At 36.4% G+C, this 18,332-nt stretch overlaps 1 protein-coding gene across 6 annotated transcripts in view; it reads right to left on the minus strand.

Moving 5' to 3' along the window:
- Positions 1-18,332, minus strand: part of LAMA2 (laminin subunit alpha 2) — a 641,423-nt gene that overhangs the window by 472,600 nt on the left and 150,491 nt on the right. For all 6 annotated transcript variants that reach the window (XM_082731189.1, XM_082731188.1, XM_082731187.1 and 3 more), the window contains exon 3: positions 17,614-17,726. In XM_082731189.1, the coding sequence (XP_082587315.1) occupies positions 17,614-17,726 (113 nt within the window). The remainder of the gene's footprint in view (positions 1-17,613; positions 17,727-18,332) is intronic.

The raw sequence follows: 18,332 nt of genomic DNA on the forward strand, positions 1-18,332 counted from the left end.
AATTTAATGTTTGGGTTTTTTTTTCTATATTCTGATATTTCCAATTTCTAAGTTCCTTAACTCATCCCGCTCACAACACCACCGCTGATCATTCCCTCATTCTTGGTAGATTTTATCTGCGCTCCTCCGACTTTACCTTCCTCTCCTCTGAAGTCCAGTCACCTCTATATCGGAAGTGCCCATGATTCATTTTAGCACATCCTTCTAACTCTACACTTTCTTTCTAGGTGATCTTAAACAAGGCCTTAGTGTTGTGTTTAATTTCTTTCCCAGGGATATCCAAATTCATATCATTACTACTGGTCTCTCCACTAAACTCTAGACTTATAAATCCAATTTTCTTTTAGTGTTTCCACTTTGAGGGATAAGGTACATTTCAAACAAAGCATGTTAAAGAGCCCTTACTTACTACATAGCATCCCCATCTTGCTCCTCCTTCTGTCCATACAATCTTAGTAGAATACATTTCTTCAGGCCAAAGTCCTAGGCGTCAACATCTCTGCCCCACTCTCTCTATGCCATCAACTCTGGCCATATCAACCTCTGCTGTAAATCTCAACCTAGGACTTCTGTCCATCCCTCCTTACACCACAAGTGTCCAAGTCTCCTTTGTCTCTCTCAGCTAGAGCACCTCAGTGCTTTCCTATCTGCCACATCACCTCCCACTTGTTTCACCGCAATCATCCTCCATTTACCAGGCAGAATAATATTTTTATCAAGATAAATGAAATCATATTATTCCTGACGTAAATCTCATTCTAGGTCTCCTATTATACTCAGAATTAAATCTAACTCATTATCAGGACTGACGTCTCCCTCCAGGAACTAACTACATCTAGATACCTTGGGGACATCATCTCATAACTTTTGCTCTTGTTCACTGTGTTCCAGCCACACAGGCCTTCTTTCCATTCCTCATCACACCAAGTTTATTCCTGCCTGATATAGACCTTAGCTTTTTTCATGACTGGCACTTTTTATTATTCAATTCTCAGCTCAAATATCACTTTCTGAAAAATGCATAGACAGAACACACAAAGTAGCTACTTTTATCACTTTCTATTATATTATCCTGCTCTTCTTGTTCTATAACACTTTCACTATTAAATTATATACCTAATTTTCCATGTCTCTCCTCTCACCCCAGGAAAATACCATAGCCCCCCACCCTCAAATTAGAATGTAAAATCCTGAAAAACAAGGTTTTCTGTCTCTTTCATGGCTGGATGTCCTAGCTAAAAACAGTGAGTGTCAAGTAGCAATTGTTCAATTAACATTTTTCAAATGCATCATAAAATTATTTTATTTATATATTTTTCAGGATAGATTCCATAAAGGATATGGTGCTATTTGCTTTGGATTGTACCTACTTTGTTTAGGACTGCTTTAGTTGACAAACTCATGCATCCCAGTTTTTCCAAGATGATCCCAATCTTAAATATTCTTTCTTACTTTTTTCATAATCCATCAAATTATCCCAATTAAAAAAATAGGAATATGGCACTTTGAGCCCAAATATCTGTAGTAACATTAAACACAAATAAATTATATATCCAATTTAAAGACAATGATTGTCTAACTGGTTAAATAATTCAACTACACCATGCTCACAAAAGATACTCCTTAAATATAAAGATATCAAGAGGGATGGAAATAACTATATTATGTTAATACTAACAGAACAGAAGCCTACTGAAGTTACAAAAGTCAACCTTAAGGATAGAATTATTGCTAGCAATAAAATGGGAAATGACCAATTCAGCTCCAATCCTAAGTTTCTGTGTTCCTAACAAAACAGTCTCAATATATATTTTCAAAGACATACATAACTCACTGACATATTTATAACACCACAGCCAACAACTACAGAATCCACATTCTAACACATCCTCAGTAGTGCAAAACTACTGACCATATATGCTATTTAGGAAGGTGAGGTAAACAACATTAAACATCAATAGTAACATATACATAGTAAGTTAGGCTGCAATATATTTTATGGAGGAGAAAAATACATCAAGAAAGTGGGCTAGGAAGTGGAGAGGAGTTTGCAATTTTAAATAGTATTATCAGAGAGGTTCTCACTAAGAAGATGGCACCTGAATAATAACTGAAAGAATGTGAGGAAAAAGATTAAATGTAAATTGGGGAAAATTATTCCAGACAGAGGTACTGTAAGTGCAAAGGCCCCGAGGCAGGAACAATTAGTACAAAGAAACCCTTAAGACCTGATAGAACCACCAGCAGTGCAACTGAAGAGGGGAGATGAGTCCAAAGATGAAATGGGGTAAAGTAAAGATCCTATAAATCCTCATGAGTCATTAAGCTTTTCTCACTAGGTGGGATGGAAAGAAATTAGAGGCTTTAATGGAAGAAGTAATAAAACCTGATTTTGCACTAATAAGATCAATGTGACTATAGTGTTGAATGTAGACTAAAGCAAAGACAATTATAACTAATGTACTACAATATATAGACACTAAAGATGGTTGTCACCTTCATTAATGATTAAAAGGTCAGCATAAATTTATTTAGTAGAAGAATACATTTTCTAATTAACCATAGATCCTACTTGTGACATTGAATCAATGATCTTAAAAGGAAAAAAAAAAAAAAACCGAAGTAAGTTAAGAACAGTGATTTTAATTATATTCTGTTATTCTAAACAAGATGTATCCAAGTAGGACATCTTGAATGCATAGATTACAATCTCTTCTACAGTTAGTTTTGTATTCATCAGTTTATCACTGACCCAAACACCACTAAGAAAAACTTTAGTGATTTGAAGAAGAGACATGGACAATTCTTTCATCAAATCTCCTGAGTTCCTGCTAAATGCCAACCCCCACGAAGAAATAAACAGAAACCTCTGACTTCAAGGACTCAAAATGGAGTGGAAGTATACAGTGGGAAATAAACATCTGATGACCATTCTGTGGGCTAATGCCTTTGTAGAGATCTGTCTCCAGGAGGAAAAACTTACGTCAAATAGACTGTATTGAACAGAAGCAATTTCAACACTATTTAACAATATTTAACACTATTTAAATTTTGTATGTTTTTTTAAGATATGATATGTGTACGTTTCTTTGCTTATTTAGATAATGAGCTATTAACTGTACATCATTTACACACTTTTCAACCTCCTGAATAATGAACTATGAACTATATCTATCATACTTTTTCTTTCTTTCATGCTTTAATAGGCAGAGCTAATGTTCTCTAAGCTACAGAACAACAGATTCTTTTAACAGGAATGAGAAAGAAGAGCGTCAGGAAAGAATATGCAATTAAGAATAACATTTTCCTTTGAGGTTGAAAATCTGATAATCTTTATTATGTTTCTTTTTTGAAAGATTTCTTTTTATTTTACTTGAGAGAGAGAGAGAAATAGCATGAGCAGGGGAGGGGCAGCATCCCCAAGCAAACTCCCTGTTAAGCAGGGAGCCTAGTACAGGGCTCAATCCCAGGACCCTGAGATCACAACTCTTGAGTCAAAATCGAGAGTTGGCTGCTTAACTGACTGAGCCACCCAGGGTCCCCATCCTTCTTATGTTTAAACAACAAATACTGAATATATGAAAAAATGGAAAGTATTGAAATACTTCAATATATTTCATGCTTTATTATTACAAAAGTGTTCAAGCATTTCATTAACAGTTTAGAGAATATGTTTCTATGCTACTCACATGGATTCTAAAAGAACGGTATTTGCATAGAAATGCTAATTCAACCTCCTTCCCAGCCTCATTTAACATTGTTAATATAACTCACTAAATAGGTCTCTATAAAATAAATGAGTAAAATATTAGGTCAAGATCTCTGTAGCTGTAAAACAATCTTTCTGGATAAATGCATTTTTAGTTTTGGGGGATGGACCAGGAAAAGAAGTGAATTGTTTTTTAAAGAGAAGGAGGTTCCTACACACGGGCATAACTAATTTCATGACATACCTGGATTACCCAGGAATGAAAATGACCTCAATTTATGCTAACAAAGTCTTTCATAAAGGTGCCCCTCTGTAGCGGATCCGACTTGCCACTTTCTTTCTAATAATCAGCTTTCTTCCTAAATAAATCAAAGGGAGAGAAAATGGCCAGTTTTTTTTTTTTTAAGTCATAAACTGAGATCAGATATAAAACATATTGCAGTAAAAATCTGGTTGAAAAGGAGCTAAAAGTGGATATTTTGGATAACCTATTAAACTTCAAGTCCTCATTATTGTCTTCTAAATTATTGTATATTTTTCTTTGCTATCATATGGATTTTTGCATACAAATTGGTGCAGTTAAGTTTCTTTTCAAGTTTATGCTGATACCAGGACCTCACAATACACAAAACTGCTATTTTGCTGTTAGCATCACTTCAAATTTCTTGTCATGATATTGTAATATTTATTATGCTAATCTAGGAATTGGGGCACAGCATGATTAAATCATTTGCTCAAGATAGACTGTGAGTAAATAACAGAATTGGGAAAAGTTAATAATCCCTCAGTAATAAAAATCTGAAAACAACCTATGTATAAAATAAATAGCCATTATCTTCTCAATAAATTATTATTATTTTTCTTTTTTAGAGCTCATCTAGAATGTTAAAATGTAAAAGGAATTTCCCAGTGTAATCTATAAAGATCTGATCAAGAAAATTCAATGGTGGCTGTTTATTTTTAAATAGTAATTTTATTAAGAAGTGTTTTCGGTCAGCTTAAGACAGCATAGTAGTAGGGGGCCCCAGGGCTTGCCTCATCCTCCAAACCCAACCAAATCAGTATCAAATCATTTTGAACAGCTAGTAAACTAATCTGAAGATTAAGAACACAGTCTGTACAACTAGAGGGAGAGAATATGTCAGATGTGAGGTTCAGGGATGTAAATTGGGGAAGAGAAAAGCTGCGGTGCTGTGAGGGTAAGGAGGGAGCCATTTCCTTGGGGAGAAGTCAGGGATAGAGGGAGAAAGCGGGAGACAGAGCAGCACATAGGGTTCCTGCAAGACACCATGGTGTGGGGATCCCCAGGTCACAATGGGAAAGAATTTTTCCCTTTCTGGAGTACATTTGGAAGAGGGTATTTTGCTCTCCAAGGACAAAAAAACCTGCCAGGTGGCACTGAGTGACAGTTCTACAGTGGGGGACAGAGGCACACGCAAAAGGCAGATAACCTAGTTGCAGCTTTTTGCTATGCATCACCATAGAACAGGCACCTGGGTGACCATGTGACTGCTTTTCTGGGACAGAACAGTGCCTGGTACATTGCTGGGGGAAGGGAGTGTGTCTACACCTTGCTAGGTCCTTTCAGATTTATTGTTTGGCATCTTAGGCATCATTTGGAAAGAAAACACAAGAGAACTGTGGCACTGGATGATGAGCCAATAATGTGCCTGATGGCAGGGAGCTGACAAAAGCCTTGGACAGGGGAAGGAAGACTGTTTGCTTTTCTATGAGGGCCTCCTGAGCACTGGTCATTTCAAGTTCCCCTCCCTGGCCACAAGTTCCCCGCCCTGGCAATGAGAGGGCAGGGTGATGCCATCTTCCTCAATCACCACCACCCCTCACGGCTGCATAGCTGGAATTCAGAGAAAACATAACACCTCCAGGGGAGGCTGGAGTCACTTATACCAAACCCCATCCCCCTATGCCCAGCAAGGGCATATTTACCAGAGCAGATCTGACTATGAGGCACTTCAGCAGGCCTCATCCCCAGAAGACCAACACAGGTACCGCTGAATGCACCAAGTCTACTGATGCTCCAAAGCATTGGCTTCAGTTTTGGTGTAACTACGACCAGCTTGCTTGCTTGTTTGCTTTCTATTGGTATTTTGTATTTTATCCTTTTTAATTATTTTTTTTTCTCCCTTTGGAATCAAGCTTATAGTTTCTTGCTCATACGTTGGTTTGTTTCTTTTTCTCCTTTTTTGGGTCATGCTTCTTTTTTTTGTTTTATTTTTTCCTCCTTTCTTTGTTTTTCTTTGGAATCAGACTTAAAGTTTTTTGCTTGTCCATTTGTTCATTCTTTTTGTTCCTTTTCCTTTTCTCAGATCAGGCTGCTGTTGCTACTGCTTCTTTCTTTCTTTCTTTCTTTCTTTCTTTCTTTCTTTCTTTCTTTCTTTCTTTCTTTTAAACCCTGCTTATCATAACAAAGAAATCAAAGCACACCTAGTTAAAGGTCTAAACACTCCCCACTACAAGGAATGAAGTTTCTGCAAAGGACAGACTGTGAGAAAGAGCAGCCAAAACACAGCAGTAGAGTGCACACAGCATACACCAGACATACTTCCTGAAGTGCCAGGCCCTGGACAGTGTAGGACCCCTTCTTAAAATAGTATTACTATAAGAGCAGGAAACATAACAAACTTTCACAGCACACAAAAGCCAGAAACCTAGACATAATGACAAGATGGAGGAATTCTCACAGCTAGGGATTTGCTCAAAGAGATATAAGCAATATAACTGAACAAGAATTTAGAATTAAAGCCATAAGAATACTAGCTCGGTTTGAAAGAAGCATAGAAAACCCAGAGAAACCTGGCTGTAGAGATAAAAGACCTAAAAACTAGTCAGCCTAAAATAAAAAATACTGTAAGTGAGAAGCAAATTCAATTGGATGTAATTACAATGAGGATGGAAGGAGCAGAGGAACAAACAGGTAATATAAGAGATAAGAGTATGGAAAATAATAAAGCTTAAAAGAAGAAGGAAAGGAAACTATTAGATCATATAGACTTAGAGAACTCAGCAATTCCACAAATACAATAATATCTGTATCGTAAGAGTTCCAGAAGAAAAGTGGGGAAAAAGAAGCCGGAGGTCTATTTGTACAAATTATAGCTGAGAAAATCCCTAATCTGGGGGAAGGAAACAGGCACTCAAGTCTAAGAGGCATAGAGACCTCCCCTCAAAAATCAGCATAAATAGGCCAACACCAGGACATACAGTGAAACTTGTAAAATACAAAGATAAAGAGATAATTCTGTGAGCAGGTAGGGACAAAGGTCCTTAACCTATAAGAGTACAAACATATGGTTACCAGCAGACTTGTCCAAGGAGGATGGCAGGACAAGAATGTGGTATGATATATTCAATGTGCTAAATGGGAAAAACAGGCAGCCAAGAATACTTTATCCAGCAAGGCTATCATGCAGAATGGAAGGAGAGATAGTTTCTAAGACAAAAAAAAAAAAAAACTAAAGGAGTTTGAGAACATTTAACCAGCCTCTGCAGAAAATATTAGAGGGGACTCTGAGTAGGAAAGAGAAGCCTAAAACAACAAAGACTATAAAGGAACAGAGACAATCTACAGGAACAGCAGTTTCACAGGTAATACAATGGCACTAAATTAATACCTATCAATAATTACTCTGAATGTAAATGAACTAAATGTTCCAATTAAAATAGGGTATCAGAATGCATTAAACACACAAGACCCATTGATATGCTGCTTACAAGAGATACATTTTAGACCCCAAAACATGTCTAATTCAAAGTGAGGGGTGGAGAACCATCTTTCATGTTCATGGACATTAAAAAAAAAAAAATCTGGAGTAGCCATACTTATATCAGACAAACTGGATTTTAAACCAAAGACTATAATAAGAGATGAAGAAGGGTACTATATCATAATAAAGGGGTTTATCTAACAAGAAGATTTAGCAATTGTAAATATTTATGCCAATTTGAGAGCAGCAAAATATATAAATCAATTAATAACAAACTTAAAGAAACCCATTGATAATGCTATAATAATAGTAGGGGACTTTAATACCCCATTCACAGCAATGGAAAATCATCTAAGCAAAAGATCAAAAACGAAACAATGGTTTTGAATGACACACTACACTAGATAGACTTAACAGATGTAGTCAAAACATTTTATCCTAAAGCAGCAAAATACATGTTCTTTTTGAGTACAAATGGAACATTCTCCAGAAAAATCACATACTGTCTCACAAATCAGGTCTTAACCAGTACAAAAATACTATGATCATACCATGCATATTTTCAGACCACAATGCTATGAAACTTGAAGTCAACTACAAGAAAAAATTAGGAAAGGCCACAGATATATGGAGGTTAAAGAACACCCTGCTAAAGAATGAATGGGTCAACCTAGAAAGTAAAGAAATTTAAAAAATATATATGGAAGCAAATGAAAATGAAAACAGGACAGTCCAATACCTTTGAGATGCAAGAAAGTGTTGATAGGAGAGGCATATATAGCAATACAAGCCTTCCTCAAGAAGCAAGAAAAGTCTCAAATACACAACCTAAGCTTACACCTAAAACAGCTGGAAAAAGAACAGTTAATAAAGCCTAAAACCAGCAGAAGAAGGGAAATAATTAAGACTAGAACAGAAATAAAAGATACAGAAATTAAAAAAAAAAAAAAAACAGTAGAACAGATCAACAAAGCTAGGAGTTGGTTCTTTGAAAGAATTAACAAAATTAGTAAATCCCTGCCAGACTTATCAAAAAGAAAAGAGAAAGGGCCCAAATAAAATCATGAATGAAAGAGGAGAGATCACAACAAACACCACAGAAATACAAACAATTATAGGAGAGTATTATGAACAATTATGTTCCAACAAACAGGGCAATCTAGAAGAAATGGATAAATTACTAGAAACATATAAACAACTAAAACTAAAACAAGATGAAACAGAAAATCTGAACAGACCCATAAGCAGCAAAGAAATTAAATCAGTAATCAAAAATCTCCCAACCAACAATGTTGTTGTTTCCCAGGGAAACTCTAACAACATTTAAAGAAGAATTAGAAGAATTAATACCTATTCTTTTGAAACTGTTGCAAAAAATGGAAATGGAAGTAAAAGTCTCAAGCCCATTCTATGAGCCTAGCATTACCCTGATTCCAAAACTAAAGACCTCACTAAAAAGGAGAATTACAGGGGCACCTGGGTGGCTCAGTGGGTTAAAGCCTCTGCCTTCGGCTCAGGTCATGATCCAAGGGTCCTGGGATCGAGCCCCGCATCAAGCTCTCTCCTCAGTGGGGAGCCTGCTTCCTCCTCTCTCTCTGCCTGCCTCTCTGCCTATTTGTGATCTCTGTCTGTCAAATAAATAAATAAAATTTAAAAATCTTAAAAAAAAAAAAGGAGAATTACAGATCATTATCCCTGAATACCAATGCAAAATTTCTCAAGATACTAGCTAATCAATTTCAACAATATATTAAAAGTATTATTCACCATGATCAAGTGGGTCATTCCTGGGCTTGGGGAGTGGTTCAATCTATGCAAATCAATCAATGTAATATAATGCATTAATAAAAGAAAGTATAAGAACCATATGATCCTCTCAGTAGGTACAGAAAAAATATTTGACAGAATGTGGCATATTTTCTTCATAAAAACTCTCAAAAAAAAAAAAGTAGGGACAGAAGGAACATACCTCACCATCACAAAGAACATATACAAAAGACCTACAACAAATATCACCCTCAATGGGGAAAAACTGAGAGCTTTTCCCCTAAGGTCAGGAACATGACAGGGATGTCTGCTTTCACCACTATTGTTCAACATAGTGCTGGAAGTCCTAGCCTAATCATTCAGACAGCAAAAAGAAATAAAATGCATCCAAAACAGCAAGGAAGAAGTCAAACTTTCACTTTTTGTAGACAACATGATACTCTGTGTAGAAAACCCAAGAGTCTCCATCAAAACTGTAACTGATATATTAATTCAGCAAAGTTGCAGGATATAAATTAATGTACAGAAATCTGTTGCATTTTTATACACCAATAATGTAGCAGCAGAAACAGAAATGAAGCAATTGATCCCACTTATAATTGCACCAAAACCATAAGATACCTAGGAATAAACCTAATCAAAGAGGTAAAAGATTTATATTCTGAAAATGATAGAACACGTATGAAAAAAACTGAAGAGGACACAAAGAAATGGAAAAGCATTCCATGCTTATTAATTGGAAGAACAAATATTGTTAAACTGTCTCTATCACCCAAAGCAATCTACACATTCAGTGCAATCCCAATCAAAATAACACCAGCACTTTTCACAGAACTAGAACCAACAATCCTTAAATTTGTGTGGAACCACAAAAGACCCCAAAATAGCCAAAGCAATCTTGAAAAAGAAAAGCAAAGTGAGAGATACTGCAATCCCAGGCTTGAAGCTGTATTACAAAGCTGTAATAATCAAGACAGCATGGTACTGGCACAAAACCAGACACATAGATAAGTGGAACAGAATAAAGAACCCAGAAATGAATCCTCAACTCTATGGTCAACTAATCTTCCAAAAAGCAGGAAAGACTATCCAGTTGAAAAAAAGACAGTCTCTTCAACAAATGGTTTTGGGAAAACTGAACAGCCACATGCAGAAGAATGAAACTGGACCACTTTCTTATACTATACTCAAGAACAAATTTGAAATGGATGAAAGACCTAAATGCAAGACAGGAAACCATCAAAATCCTAGAAGAGAACATAGGCAGCAACCTCTGTGACCTCAGCTGCAGCAGCTTCTCACTAGATATATTTCCGGAGGCAGGGAAATAAAGCAAAAATAAACTATTAGCACTTCATCAAGATAAAAAGCTTCTGCACAGCAGAGGAAACAATAGAACTGAAAGGAAACGTATGGAATGGGAGAAGTTATTTGAAGATGATGTATCAGATAAGGGCTGCTATCCAGAATCTGTAAAGAACTCATCAAAATCAACTTCCCAAAAATAATCCAGTGAAGAAATGGGCAGAAGACACAAACAGACATTTCTGCAAGGAGGACCTAAAAAAGACTATGAGACACATGAAAAAATGCTCACCATCACTCATCATTAGGGAAATACAAATCAAAACCACAATGAGATACCACCTCAACCTGATAGTTGGCTAAAATCAAAAACTCAGAAAACAACAGTTGTTGGCAAGGATGTGGAGAAAGGGCAACCCTCTCGAACTGCTGGTGGGAATGCAAAGTGGTTCAGCCACTCAAAAAAACAGTATGGAGTTTCTGCAGAAGGTTAAAAAATAGAGCTACCTTGTGCCCTACCAATTGTACTACTGGGTATATATCCAAACGATATAAAAATGCTTACTCGAAGGGGTACATGCCCCCTTTGTTTAAGAAACAAAACAGATGAGCATGGGGAAAAGAAGGTAAAATAAAATGAGATAATAGCAGAGAGGGAGGCGAACCGTAAGAGAAGTTTAACTATAGAGAACAAAGTGAGGGCTGTTGGAGGGGAAGAAAATAGGGGGTATGCACTAAATGGATGATGGGCATTAAGGAGGGGACTTGTTGGGATGAGCACTGGTTGTTACATGTAAGTGATGAATCACTTAATTTTCCTCGGAAACCAGTACTATATGTTAACTAACTTGAATTTAAATGAATGAGTGAATATATGAATGAATATTCAAAATAAAATAAAATGATTTCACAGAGGAGCCAAGCATATATCAACAATAACAAAACTGGCATTGGCTGAAATCATACAGCTCAAAATGAAAGGGAGAACTAAGAAGTGGTCAACTCTCTTGCTGAATCAACAACAAACAAACATTTAGTGATATTTACCTATTCATTATAAAACTGCTGTCCTTGACTCCCGGTAGAGTAATAGCTCATTTTATGCTGAATAACCTATTAATCTTTCATGCTATAGGTGGAAAAGACAGAAGTTATGCCATTTTAGAAGCATACTAAAATATACAAGAAAATGAAAACTCTGGTCTCCTGTTTTACAACAAAATAGTTGTTGGTTGCACTCTGTCACAGAAGTCAAGATATCATAGTGTGGTGGTATAGTTCAGGGTCTTGATTCAAACACTCTAGGCTGAACTCTCAGCCCCACCCGAAATAGGCTTTGTAAAAAGGCCAAGTCACTTGACTTTTCTAAGCATAAGTGTTCTTTAACTATTAAATAAGGATCATAATTCCAGCTGCCCTTTTAAGATTTTTGTGAGAAGTAAATAAATAATAAGGATGTCTACATTTTCTGTATTGTCAATGCACTGAAATATGCTTGCCTGCAACTTTGTCCTTAGCTAAAAAATTTCTAGGAACATATTCCAGTTTGTTACTCCAAAGCCTAAGACAAAATAAGAGGTTTCAAGCTCTTCCTCCCTGAGGAATTCCATTATAAAAATATCATAAAACCGGGGCACCTGGGTGGCTCAGTGGGTTAAAGCCTCTGTCTTCGGCTCAGGTCATGATCCCAGGGTTCTGGGATCAAGCCCCACTTCGGGCTCTTTGCTCAGCAGGGAGCCTGCTTTCTCCTCTCTCTTTGCCTGCCTCTCTGCCTACTTGTGATCTGTCAAATAAATAAATAAAATCTTTAAAAAAAAGAAAAAGAAAAAAATATCATAAAACCTTCTTAATGTTTTATATCATCAAAACACTGACTAAATTAAAATTGTGAGTCAAGTAAAAATAAAGATTTATTGTTTTGCAAATTGGGCTGCCTTTCTCTTGAACACACAGTAGGTTGATTTGCAGGAAGTAGGCAGGGGCCAAAGCAAATGAGGACATTGGGCAGCAGTGACACCCTGAGATATAGGAGATGTACCACTTACACAAGGTGTATTCTAGACTTTGGAGTTAGATAGTACTGTCTTATAAATAGAAACCTACAACTTGCTATGAAGACTGAACTATAAAAGATGTCTTGGATTATTCACTCATCTTAAGGCTATTAAACTAAACAGGAAGAAGAGTGAGTAGGAAAAAAAATCCACATAACTCTTTAGATACTATTTGAGAATGCATGAGTGGGGAATGCAAAGCAAACCTAGGAAAATATAAAATGGCTTCAGTGTAAAATGGGCTTTCAGGTAGACTCTGATCTGTTGAATTAATATTGATAGGTTTGAAACACTGAAAGAAGAATGAATACCTATTCTTCCGGAACTATTTCAGAAAACAGAGATGAAAAGAAAACTTCCAAACTCATTCTATGAGGTCAGCATTAATTACCTTAGTTCCAAACCAAAGAATCCACTAAAAATGAAAATTATAGACCAATATCCCTAATGAGCATAGATTCTCACCAAGATATAGTTAATAAGAATCAACAACACATTAAAAAGATTACTCACACATGACCAAGTAGGATTTATTCCTGGGCTGCAAGGGTGGTACAACATCTGCAACTCTATCAATGTAATATGCTACATCAATAAAAGAAAGGACAAGAACCATATGATACTCTCAATAGATGTAAAAAAGTATTTGACAGAATACAGCATCTTTTCTTGATAAAAACTCTCTGCCATGTAGGGATAGAGGAACATACCTCAATAGCATAAAAGCCATACACGAAAAAATCCACAGCAAATATCATCCTCAATGAGGAAGAACTGAGAACTTTTCTCCTAAGGTCATGAATACAACAGGGATGTCCACTCTCACCACTGTTGTTCAACACAGTACTAGAAGTCCTGGCTCAACAATTAGACAACAAAAAGAAATTAAAATCATCCAAACCAGCAAGGAGAAAGTCAAAACTTTCATTCTTTGCAGACGACATGACACTCTATGTAGAAACCTGAAAGTCCCCACCAACATATTGTTAGAACTCATTCATTGAATTCAACAAAGTGGCAGGATATAATATCAATGCATGGAAGTGAGTTGCATTTCTATACATAGCGACATAGGGAATAGAAAGAGACATAAGGGAGTTGATTCCATTTATAACTGCACCAAAAATAAGATACCTAGAAATAAACCTAATCAAAAAGGTAAAAAAGATCTATACTCTGAAAACTATAGAATACATACAAAAGAAATTGAGGAAGACACAAACAAATGGAAGAGCATTCCATGCTCATGAATTGGAAGAACAAATATTGTTAAAATGTCTCAACTACCCAAAGCAATCCACACATTCAATGCAATCCCTATCAAAATACCAGCAACGTTTTTCACAGAGCTGCAACAAACAATCCCAAAATTTGTATGGAACCAGAATAGACCCCAAATAGCCAAAGCAATGTTGAAAAGAAAACCAAAGCTAGAGAAATCACCAATCCAGACTTTAAGTTATATCACAACTTTTGCATCAACTTGGATGGGACTGGAGGAGATTATGTTTAGTGAAATAATTCAAACAGAAAGTCGATTACCATATGGTTTCACTTATTTGTGAAACCTAAGAAATAGCATGGAGGACATCAAAAAAAGGGGGGAAATGAAGGAGGAGAAATCAGAGTGGGAGATGAACCATGAAAGACTATGGGCTCTGGGAAACTGAGTTTTAGAAGGAAGAAGGTTGGGGGAATGCATGAGCTCAGTGATGGGTATTAAGGAGGGTGTGGATTGAGTGGAACACTGGGTGTTATAAGCAAACAATGAATCATGGAATACTACAACAAAAACTAATGATGTATTGTATGGTGACTAACATAACACAATAAAAAAATTTTAAAAAATAATAAATAAATAGGATAAGATAGTCAATGGGGGGATTAAAAAAAAAAACAAAGCTGTAATCATCAAAACAGTACGGTACTGACACAAAAACAGACACATAGCTCAATGGAACAAAATAGAGAAACCAAAAATGGACCCTCAACTTTATGGTCAACTCATCTTCAACAAAGCAAGAAAGAATATCTAATTGGAAAAAGTCAATTCAACAAATGGTGTTGGGAATATTGGGCAGTCACATGGAGAAGAATGAAACTGGACCATTTCCTTATACCATATACTAAAATAGAATTAAAATGGATGAAAGACCTAAATGTGAGACAGGAAACCATCAAAATTCTAGAGAAGAGCACAGGCAGCAACCTCTGTGACCTTGGTAGAAGCAACTTCTTGCTAGACACATCTCCAAAGGCAAGAGAAATGAGAGCAAAAATTAACTCTTAGGAGTTCAGCAAGATAAAAAGCCTCTGCACAGCAAAGGAAATAGTCAACAAAACTTAAAGGTAACCTATGGACTGGGAGACATTTCCAAATGTCTTATCAGATAAAGGGCTAGTGTCCAAAACCTATAATGAACTTAGCAAACTCAATACTCAAAACAATAACAACAAAATCCAGCCAAGAAATGGGCAGAAGATATTAACAGACAGTTCTCCAAAGATATACAAATGGACAACAGACACATGAAAACACACTCAACATCACTTACCATCAGGGAAACATAAATCAAAACCACAATGAGATATCATCTCATACCTGTCAGAATGGCTAAAATTAACAAGCTAGGAAACAAAAGACATTGGCAAGGATGTGGAAAAAGGGGGACCCTCTTGATGGGAATGCAAACTGGTATAGCCACTCTAAAGAACAGTATGGAGATTCCTCAAAATGTTAAAATTAGAGCTACCCTATGACCCAGTAATTGTACTATTGGGTATATATGTCTAAAGGATACAAACATAATGATTTGAAGGGGTATGTGCACCCCAATATTATAGCAGCATTATCCACAATAACCAAAATATGGAAAGAGCCCGGATATCCGTCAACAGATGAGTGGAGATACACATCACACACACACACACACACACACACACACACACAGGAATATTACTCAACCTTTAAAAAAAAAAAAGGAAATCTTGCCATTTGCCATGACATGGACTGAACTAGAGGGTATTATGCTAAGTGAAATAAGTCAGTCAGAAAAAGACAAATACCATAAGATTTCAATCATGTGGAATTTAAGAAGTAGGACAGATGAATATAGTATGGGGAAGAGAAAGAAAAATAAGGTAAGATGAAAACAGAGAAGGAGGCAAATCATGAGACTCTTAATTATAGGAAACAAATGGAGGGTTGCTAGAGGGGAGTGGGGGGGTTGGAGCAACTGCATGATGGGCAGTAAGGAGGGCACTTGAAGTAATGAGTACTGTGTGTTGTATACAACTTATTTATCACTAAATTCTATGTCTGAAGCTAATATTACAGACTATGTTAATTAAATTGAATTTAAATAAGAAATTTTAAAAACAAAAATGCTAAAAATATATAGATATGTGGATATGTGCTCCATGTGCATTTAAAGAGTAAGTCGAGAGTTAACTAGAGAAATTGACCATCACTATTTATTAATTCCCTATCCCAGAACATGACACAAAGCAACAGACAGCAGACTTACTTCTGATTGGGAAGGCTGAATTTCAATAACCAAATGAACAAGGAGAAGCATGGTGACTGATAAAGGGCCAAGTTGTCTTTATCAGAAGAGGGATGAAGTGCATTTTGAGGGTAGGATCCTGAGGGTATTCATGCACAACTCTTCATTGACCTAATGCATGATTGATCAGTGTTGTAGTTTGCCCTGTTATTCCTTGATAGTACTCAGACTTCCTGAGAAATGCCATTAACTCAGGGCTGACATTAACTGTTACAATGAGTAGACATGAATCCTTGCCAGCTGGCAATTTAGCTGCAGCCCTGAGCTCTCCTGTCACCTTGGTAAGGTCCTGAGTTGTCCTAGATGGATGAGAGGAGGGTTTCCTTTGAGACTCACCAAACAGCAATTTTTAGTTCCTGAGTGTGTCTACCCTGGCAAAAAATGGACTCAAACTCTGCCAGGGAGGGCGAAGGTGGGGGGGTGTAGATTATACTCCTATTGATGACAAAAAGCATCCATATGTGAAGTGATTGGTGGCTATCTGGTCCCCTGGAAATGTGACTAAGCCCATTGGCTGGTGCCTCCCTTCACTATGACCACCAGTGGATTCTCAACATCTACAACCTATACAAAGTATCTATCACTAATTATCTTAGCCATTCCACCTTCACTAACTCACAATGTTTTGCTGCTCTGACTCCACTGGGTATGGGAGGAGTAACTGAGAGCCTTTCCTACACTGATTCCAGGGAAGGAGAAACAGGATGATACAGAAGTCATCCAAGTTAAACGCCCCCAGTCTCAGCCCTCAGTCAATTAAATTAGCTTTCGTGTTTGGAATAACAGCAAAATATGGCAACATTTTACCAGATTCTATCCAATTTTCAAGCCTAAATAATTTGGGGTGATGGTAATTCTTGATTAGTAAGTTCAACGTGACCTCACTTATTGTGAATGGAAAGAAAAAAGAGATTAAGTGTAGAAGGCACCCAGGCCTCTGCCACACAAACTCTAATAACTTCAACATCAATTTTGTACAACTACAAGGCTTGTTACCTCGTTTAGTGGCCCAAGTTTAATTTAAGAATCAACTGTCACAGCTTGTTCAACTCTCAGTAATGAGAGGCAATTTACTCAAGAGCTCTGTTGTCCAAGAACCTTTCAGAGCACACACCATGAGCAGAGCAGGAGCGCTGTGTTATTTTAAAAGTTAAAAATGGCACCAATATATTTTCTTTATGTAAAATTTTGTTGATCTATATTTTCATCATTCACTCTCATTAGTCAAAACAGAATCAGCTCCTAATTCAGTTCTAAACACTTCATGGGAACTCATTTTCCTTGTGCTTTAGAAATAAATGTCAACTATTTCTAAATAACAATATCCTAAAGGAAGAGGCCCCTTTGTGCCTCATATTAATAACAGAGGGCAATAAGAAAAGTATCCTTTCACCCAAGAGCCACTAACTAAACAAATAGTAAATCCAAGATACAACTTTAAAAGTGGCAAATGATTTAAAAACAATAAAAAAAGAAAGGTACTATACCTGCTGTAAATCCAGTGTAATTGTCACATAATGGTATTCAATTCCATTCTTAATACTGGGACTCTGCCACCAAGTGTTCTTTCCATCAATAGCATTTGTAATCGGGTGTCTCTCTTTTGAATCAGCAGCAATATGTGAAAGGACAAAAAAAAAAAAATCATATAATGAATGTATAGCTATTTCTTTAAAGAAAAAAAAAAACTAAGTTGAAAGCATCATCATGTGAATATCAAACATCAAAATAACATAAAAAGAGAGCAATTCACATCTTCAACAGATTTCATTAATGCCAACTTTTCCACAGCACTCTATAAGGTAGCATGAAATGCCTTAATAGTTAGGCTGTAAGAGAAGAAGTGCTCAACACTCTGGTCATCAATTCAAATAGGGAACTTTAAAGATTACTACAGAAATTAAGTGTGAAGAAATAATATTGAGATCTAATGGATGTGTCAGTCATTCAAAGAAGCAAAGTTCTATACTGTCTGAGGCAGCTCTAGTAAGCCATCCACTTTGTGAACAAAACAAAAAACCCTAAATTGTGGTTGAAAGGTACTTGAAGATCTATCCTTCTGACACATTCATTATTACCAAGACTTGGGTACTCTGGGGTTATATGGGTTTAATATAAAATGCTGTCAAATCCATCCTATGAGACTTTTTGCAGTCAGTCCTTTACTGGCCAACTTCTAACCACTATTTAAAAATATAATGAAAGA

This window comes from Mustela nivalis (genome assembly GCF_964662115.1).
Source record: "Mustela nivalis genome assembly, chromosome: 5".
NCBI classification, from domain to species: Eukaryota; Metazoa; Chordata; class Mammalia; order Carnivora; family Mustelidae; genus Mustela; species Mustela nivalis.